The sequence below is a fragment of the Alligator sinensis genome, unplaced genomic scaffold (genome assembly GCF_000455745.1).
Source record: "Alligator sinensis unplaced genomic scaffold, ASM45574v1 scaffold40_1, whole genome shotgun sequence".
NCBI classification, from domain to species: Eukaryota; Metazoa; Chordata; order Crocodylia; family Alligatoridae; genus Alligator; species Alligator sinensis.
In genome coordinates this window covers 882,717-891,472 of record NW_005842595.1, presented here as the reverse complement: position 1 = coordinate 891,472, position 8,756 = coordinate 882,717, and the positions used below count along the sequence as shown (strand labels likewise).

Genomic DNA, 8,756 nt, shown 5'->3' with positions numbered 1-8,756 from the left:
GGGGGGGGGGGGGGGGCGGCACCTGCTGCTGTGTGCACCTTAGGAGGGCATGGGGGGGCATGTGCACCCAGATCTGCGTGGGGTGGGGCAGGGTGGTCTGGGCCCAGGGCTGCATGGGGCTCTTCCCAGTAGAGACTGAGCCAGGCTGTGCTCAGAGCGGGCGGCGATGGCACTGGGAGGAGAGTTGGGGGGCTACGGTGAATTTTGAGGTGGCTGAAGCCCCACCCTTGTAACCCTCTCCCAGCACCGCTGCTACCCACCCTGAGCACAACCCGGCCCAGCACCTGCTGGGAAAAGCCCCATGCAGACCTGGCCCCAACCTGTCCCACACAGATCTGGTGGCACACACTCCCCATGCCTCCCAGGGTGCATGCAGCCGCAGGAGCCCCCCTCCCTCCCCGCATCCTGCGCTGCCTCGTCGCAGCTAGGCAGTGCCTACCCCAGCTTCAGCCCAATCCCCATCCCTTCCACACTGCAGGGACCTCGATCTGCCCCCTCCCCCCATGCCCCTTCCCTTCTCCCTCCTCTTCCACAAGAGACTTATCAGCCAGACTCTGCTCTTCAAGCTGCCGGGCTGTGTATCAGAAATCAGATCGGTCTTGATCGATATGCCTCCTTAAAAATTGGCTATCAGTATCAGCCCCAAAAACCTCTATTGGTGTACCCTTAGCTTTTAGAAATTGGTTTGTAGGTAAAGTAGACATTGCATTAGAATAATGGTCCAGGACAATGGCAAGGATTATTTAATTTCTAAAAGCCTGTCTGTCCTAATTTCACAGCCTTTAAGGCAGACTGAGGCCCATGGGTATACACATCCTGGGAAATCAAAAACATCCAAACTTTATTTTCATAATAAAGATAGGCCTAGCTCAATGGGTATAGTGCCCAGTTGCAAAACCCCTTGGGATTTCCAGTTGGGAATCAATGACCAAATTAAAGTGTATACATGTAATGGTTTTATGAAAATTAAATTTTGACTGACAAAACAAAATGTGGACAGCATAACGGTCATAAGGAAATTAATCAATGCCAATCAGTGGTACCTGAAAATGAAAAGCCAGACATCAAAGAAGAAAAGAATACAAAAGGAGGAGTTTTCAGAAGAATTTGGCATCAGACCCTGACCTTGCTAATGTCAGACATCCAAACAAAGAACCTTGGGATGGTGTTTACGTACCAGCTGGATGCAATGCTTGCCTTGTATACATTCTTGGCACTAGGGGATATTTTGGATAATGTATTTTGTAATCATCTTGCTTGCTTTGCCTGTATTAATCTTATTCCTTCTTACTGTGCATCAATAAAATTTGCCTATTATCAGCCAAAGAAGTTGTGGTCGTTCCAAAGGTTGTGCTTGCCCAAAACAGGGTATTAGAACCAGGTTGTCAACCAGTGCCAACATGCACCACTAAGCTGTGTTACACTTATGGTATATGGATAGCCTTTTCATCTTTGGGACTGACCACCTGGATTCGTTTGCTGGTTTCTATCACAACTACAAAAACAACCACTTATCTGTCAAATCTCTCTGGAATACAATAACACTAATACTAGCTTTGTAAGTACTATGATCCATATCCAGAATGGAGTCCCATAAGCAACTGTATAGAAAAACCTCATGGACAACCAGACCTACTCCTTTCAAATTAGTAATCATTTCAAACACACCAAGAAAGGTGTAATTTATAACCAGGCTATCTGATGCCACTGCCACTGCTTGAGGAGAGCACTCAGAATACCCATCTCACCAACCTAAAAGCTACCTTTGCCAATCAAATACACTTCACCAGAGAAACAGATCACATTTTTAATAAGTCATCCAAATACTATGTACAAACATACTGCAATACAAAAAGAATGCCCTCCTATTGACTACACCCCTAGTTTTCACATCCCATCCCATACTGGAAGATATAACAAAGACTATCAAACAATTACAAGACATTTAACCAACCTCCAGCACCATCAGGCTTCCAACAATTCCACAACTATACCACCTAATCAGAAGCAAAATCTTCTCACATCAACAAATACCAAGTGCAAAAAATCCTACCTGAACAACAAATTCAAAACCTGCCATTACATCTTCACCATTAATATACTTAAAACTTCCCAAAACAAAACCATAAGACTCCATGGATTTTACACGTTTACAACGCAAGATGATATGCCTATTCCAATGTATCAAATGCCCTCATGGAAACTCTGTTGGGGAAATTTACCAGTCACTAACCTCCAGAACGAACTTTCATAGTAAAATGATAAAGAACAGAAACACCTGTTGAAGAACACTTCTGGAATAACTAGTCTATCTCTGAATTCGAAGTCCTTGTTCTTAGAGGAAATCCACAATACTTAGAGAAGGCAGGCCTGTGAGAAAAGGTTCAAAACTTTACTTTTTTATAGACAATGTTTTATGGCTCATTTACAATTTACCTTCCCCCTCAGCTAACCTCTATGTGCTCACAAAAAATAATGGCCCTCTTTTTTAATAGTTTTCTTTTTTTTTAACATAATCAGGTTTATCTATTGCAATTTTTATTTACTTGGTCTATAACTACCTCTGTTAACTTCTATCCATAGACATACTGTCCAATTCCCTTCTTAAACAAGCATTGTCATTTATATAATGGGATTAAACAAGAGTCATTGTTCTATCTGGTATTTAGTTTAGGTTTTGCTCACATCTTTCCTAGACCTCAGGAAAGGCATTTGATAACTAAAAGCTTGTCTAGTCTCTCCCTCAACTATATAGCTGGCCCAATAAAAGGTATTTCTGCTTCTCACGACAGCTAATTTACTATTTCACTAAACACAGGTTTCAGGTTCTTACCCATGGTAATTTAGGATGATAGGAAACCAGGGCTGGATAGGATCTCAAAATCAGTGCATCTACACTTTGCCATGTTTTAGTACTTCCTTTTGGAAGTACTAAAGCACAGCGCAGTATGGGTAGTTACTACACTGTGTGCACAAAGCATGGATAAACTTTGCGCCTACGTTGCTGTAGTGGTGCACTAAGTGTGGGGCACAGCACTATAACAACGTAGCTGGCAATTGCACGTAGACCGGTGTAATCGCTGCATCACCATAGCACACTGTACGGTGATGCAGTGAGTCACTACATTGTCGTACAGCGATGTATAGAAGCGCCCAAAGTCATCTAGTCCAGCCCCATGCTCAGGGCAGGATCTTCCCTGACTAACCTTTCCCAGCCAAGCGTCTGTCTACCATGGTCTTAAAAATTAGTAAGGACAGAGATTCCGTATCTTCTTCAAGTAGCCTGTTCCGGTGTTTGACTACCCTCATAATCAGAAAATTCATCCTAATCTCGAACCTAAAGTCCCTCAGCTGCAGTTTGAAGCCATTCCTCCGAATCCTGTCCCCTACAACCACAGTAAAAAGCCCATCTCTATATTTGGTCCTCAGTTATTTGAAGGCTGCTATCAAATCCTCCCTTAGTTTTCTTTTCCCAGGACTAAATAACCTTAGTTCTTTCAGCTTCTCTTCATAAATCATGCCTCCCAGGCTTATAATGTTTTTTCACTGTTTGCCAGCCTCTTTCCAGTCTGTCCAAATTTTTTTGAATATGGACACAGTATGGACACAGTACTCTAGGTGGTGCTTCACCAATGCCAAATAGAATAGAAGAATAACTTCCCTTGATTTGTGAGAGACATTCCTGTTAATATAATGCAGTATGCTGTTGGCTTTTTTCACAAGAGCACACTGTTGCCTCACATTTAGCTTGTGGTCCACTGTAATAACCAGGTCTTTCTCTGCAGTCATTCTGGTCTATATTTGTGCAGCATTTCTATTTAATTAAATACATGTAATAAATATTCATTTGATAGTAAGTGTTCAGTCCCATATTATGTAGGGTCTTTCAATTCTTGAGCAAGAGATTCATGTTAGCAGCTGGTGTCACCAGATATATCTATGACTTACACACTTGTAGCACCTGCATTCTCTATCAGCAAACATAGAAATCATAGAAAATTAGGGCTGGAAGGGACCTCAGGTGGTCATCTAGTCCACTCTGCTGCTCAGAGCAGGACCATCCCCAACTGGATCATCCCAGCCAAAGCTGTGTCTAGCCAGGTCTTAAAAACCTCCAAGGATGGAGCTTCCACCACCTCTCTGGGTAACCTGTTCCAGTGTTTTCCTACCCTCCTAGTGAGAAACTTCTTCCTAATATGTAACCTAAACTTCCCTTGCTGCAACTTGAGACTGTTATTCCTTATTCTGTCATCTGCCACCACTGAGAACAGTCCAGCTCCATCCTCTTCTGAACCCCCCTTCAAGTAGTTGAAGGCTGCTAATAAATTCCCTCTCAGCCTTCTTTTCTGTAGACTAAATAAGCCCAGCTCCCTCAGCCTCTCCTCAGAAATTATGTCCCTCATCCCCCACACTGTTTTTAGTGCCCTCCACTGGACTCTCTCCAATTTGTCCACATCCTTTTTGTAGTGGGGGGTCCCAAAACTGAACACAGTACTCCAGATGTGGCTTCAACAGTGCTGAATAGAGGTGAACAATCACTTCCTTTGCCCTGCTGGTGACACCTACCCCAATGCAGCCCAGTATGCCTTGGCATCAAAGGCACACTGTTGGCTCATGTTCAGCTTATCGTCCACCTTAACCCTCAGGTCCTTTTCTGTACTAGTGCATGGTATCATTCTGTCCTAAGTGCAGGACTTTGCACTTGTTCTTGATGAACCTCAGGAGATTTCTTTTGGCCCAATCCTCCAATTTGTCTAGGTTATTCTGAATCTTGCCCCCCCCCCCCCCCCCCCAGTGTATCTACTACTCCCCCCAACTTGAGTGTCATCTGCAGACTTGCAGAGGATGCACTCTATGCCATCTTCCAGGTCACTAATGAAGACAGTGAACAAAACCGGCCCCAGGACTGACCCCTGGGGCACTCCACTTGATACTGGCTGCCAACTAGACATTGAGCCATTGATTATTACCCTCTGAACCCAATGCTCAAGCCAGTTTTCTATCCAACTAATAGTCCCTTCATCCAGCCGATACTTCCTTAGCTTGCCTGCAAGAATGTTGTGGGAGACCGTATCAAAAGCCTTGCTAAAATTGAGGTATACCACATCCACTGGTCTCCCTGCATCTACAGAGCCAGTCATCTCATCATAGAAGGCAATCAGGTTGGTAAGGCATGACTTGCCCTTAATGAATCCATGCTGACTGTTCCTAATCACCTTCTTCTCTCCCAAGTGCTTCAAGCTGGATACCTTGAGGGACTTTTTCCAGGGACAGAGGTGAGGCTGAGTGGTCTGTAGTTCCCTGAATCCTCCTTTTCCCCTTTCTAAAATATGGGCACTATATTTGCCCATTTCCAATCATTCAGGACCTCTCCCAATTGCCACATATTTTCAAAGATGATGGCTAGTAGCTCTGCAATCGTATCAGCCAACTTCTTCATCACCCTTGAGTGCATCCTGTCCAGCACCATGGACTTGTATGTGTCCAGTTTTTCTAAATAGTCTCTAACCTGTTCTTTTGCCACTGTTGGCTGCTCACCTCCTCCCCACACTGTGCTGCCTGATGCAATAGTCAGGGAGCTGACCTTGCCTGTGAAGACTGAGGTGAAATAGGCATTGAGTACATCAGCCTCTTCTGCATCCTGTCATGAGGTTGCCTTCCCCATTCAGTAATGGACCCACACTTTCTCTGATCCTCCTCTTGCCGCTGACATACTTGTAGAAACAGTTCTTGTTACCATTCACGTCCTTTGCTGCAACTACAATTGTGCTTTGCCTTTCCTGACTTAATCCCTGCATCCCCGAGCAATGCTCTTATATTTTACCCTAGTTTTTTTCAAAGTTTCCACTTCTTATAAGCTTCCTTTTTGTGATTTAGTTTACTGAAGAGTTCCCTGCTAAGGCAAGCTGGTTTTCTGCCATACTTGTTAGTCTTCCTGCAAAGTAATCCACTCCCCTACAAAGACATCAGGGCTGTGACAGATTCCTGACTAAAGAGTTTGCCTTTTTGTCTGGGATTAACTTGCTGTTATGAAGAAGGAATCTAAAAAAGAAACACTATTATTATAAACTGTGATGTTCTTACCAAAATATCCATGATCTATTGACTTGTTTTACATGATACCTAATAGTATTAAACTTTAGGGTGGTTTATTGGTGTTGTGATGTGCTAATTCACTGTCACACAGGAAACTATAAGCAAATTTTCCTAGGATGCATGTCTGAGCCCTTCCAAACCACTACAGGTGCAAGCTCTTCAGAAGCCATAGGTTGTGTTGTTATCCATCTACAGAAATCTTTCAGAGTCAAGACGTGCTTTTGAGAGACTCTGGAGTGCGTAAACAGTCAGTAGGCCTGTGCAAATAAGGAAGCATTTGATTAGAATTGGGCTGATTCAGAGGACAGAGGATTCGATTCAGAGATTCATATCACTGTCCTAAATCAATTCGGCCAAATCAGCTTCAGAAGATTCAGTGCTGATTCGGAGAGATTCGGTGATTTGGATCGGCTGGGAAGAGGCAAGCTGCAGGTTCTCCTGCAGCTCCTCTGGCTGTGCCTGCCTCTCCCCAGGTGGGGGGAGCTGTGGGAGAAGCCCCCATGCCCTGTCCCTCCCCCCTCAACCCCAGCCCCAGCAGTCCAGGAATTAAAAAACAAACAAACAAAAAAATGCTCATTGGCAGTAGCAGGGTCTGTGGGAGCTCTGGGGCCACACGGCAGAGACCGCCCCTCCAGAGCCTCCACTCACTGATTTCCTCCCCCCCAGCACCACCCACCCCTGATGGATGCCCCATCTGTCCCTAGTATCCCAATAATTTTTAAAAAAAAAGCCCCACACTCACTGGCTGCAGCAGCAGTGACTGGGGCCTCTGGGTGCTTGTGGCAGAGCCTGCCTGTGCTATATGAAGCAGTGGGGATCACCCCCCTGCCTGGCACCCACACAGTAGCTGCCCCATGGCATGGGTGCAGCATGGCTCAGCAGGGAGCAGGATTTACTGAGGCTGAGTGTTGTTGGGCTCCAGCTGACACGTGGAGCTGCCCCAGCTCCCAGACAGTGTGTGGCATCCTGCTAAGCCCCACTTCCCCCTTCCCCGAGTAATGCACCCCCCTGCCCCAGATGGGCAGCTTGTCCCAGACCCAGACCCAGCCTCAGCCCTAATTCCTCCCCCATGCCCCTTCCTTCCCCCCTCCCCCAACCCCAACAGACTTACCAGCTGGAGGCAGCTGTCAGCTGCCTGTTTAGTCTATGGATGAATCTCCAAATCAGTCCAATCTTTTCCGAAACTTCTCTCAATTGATTCGGATGCTTCAAATCAATTTGGAGCTTTTACTTGATCTCACAATTCAATTCAGATTCAGAGATTTGGTCCCTGAATTGAGCCAAATCTCCTCCGAATCAAATCAGCTACTGAAGCTTCACACAGCCCTGTCAGCATAAAAAGGTAAGTCTATTGCAGCATCATGAAGACAAGTAAAAAAATTAAGGTAAATGTGTTGCATGACCAGATTCTTAGGACTCCAAAAGATGCCCAGAAGCCCAAAGGTAGTAGTGGCAAAGAAGAATCACAAATCTATCATAATCTATGAACAAAACCTCATTTAATTCAATCAGTACTTGTCAAATTTCTTTTTAAATAAAATGTTTCTGAAAACAACTTATATATTCCAGTTAAATGGGTACCTTTGAGTAAATGGAACCTGAACTTTATATTTCTTCCTCTTTGTACAGTGTTTTAGTGAAGTAAAGCTTCACAGGCACAGTAAATGCAAAGTATTATTTTTTGTTCTATTATAATGCTGGAAATTATAGCAGCATAAAGTCGGGTTTTTTATTTTGTGTTGTTACTTGTTCTTTGGTCTCTCTCTCCACTCCCCACCCTCACTCCCCACGTTTTGGAAAAAGTCCCCATCACAGCCTCTAAATGTAAAACCAATGTATAAGTCATACAACTACATACAGCTAATACAATGTTAATTCAAAGGAACCTCAATGAAACTCCAGCCTCCACCCTAGGTAAGTGAATAGATGAACCTTGAAACATATTATTGCCTTGCTTTTTGTGAATACAGCTATAGGGGTCATAATGGCTTAAGTACTAAGGGCTGGCAAAATAACATGGCATAAATTGAATCATTTTGAATGTCATGTTAGAAAAAGAAATTTAAAGAAGCAAATGATACAGGAGAAGGCACAGGATTTATACAGTTTATAGGTAAGAGGGAGAAATTAGGAAAGAAGACAGATCTCAACTGTGAAGAGAGGAGAAAATTAATGCACTGTTTCAATACAGTACTTAGGCCACAAACAGGAATTCATATTTACCAGTGGACATTTCTGAGAACTTTTCACACGTGGATATTTTTCCAGATGAAGTACAGGTGTACAGCTTGTAGCTGCCCTTGGGGAAGTGGAGTTGTGGGACTCCTTGCATCTTCCCCAGACTGGGTCTGGGGAATGGGCGAGGAGTAGGCTCCTCCACTCTGCTCCCAGTCTTGGCAGTAAAGAGGAGGAAGTACTGGCACAAAGCCACTAGAACCTTCCCCAATCCAGCAGTTCCCAGTTTGGAGAAGAAGCATGGAGCAGAAGCAGACCAGTCTGAGAAGGGAGCGGAGGGTAGCAATCAAGCAAAGCCCCCTGCCTGTTCCCTAAACTGAGTACTCCAGTCTGTGGAGTGAGTGGGGAACAGTGGATAAGGGGCTGTTCCTCCACTCTGCTCCTGGTCTATGGGGTGACTTTTCTGGGAAAGGTGTGGGAGTCTT

General features: G+C 44.6%; 1 protein-coding gene across 1 annotated transcript in view; it reads right to left on the bottom strand.

Moving 5' to 3' along the window:
- LOC112551775 (short transient receptor potential channel 6-like) overlaps positions 1 to 8,756 on the bottom strand; it is a 23,626-nt gene that overhangs the window by 14,579 nt on the left and 291 nt on the right. Inside the window, exon 2 of the mRNA XM_025214690.1 lies at positions 7,208 to 7,225. Within this exon, the coding sequence (XP_025070475.1) occupies positions 7,208 to 7,225 (18 nt within the window). The remainder of the gene's footprint in view (positions 1 to 7,207; positions 7,226 to 8,756) is intronic.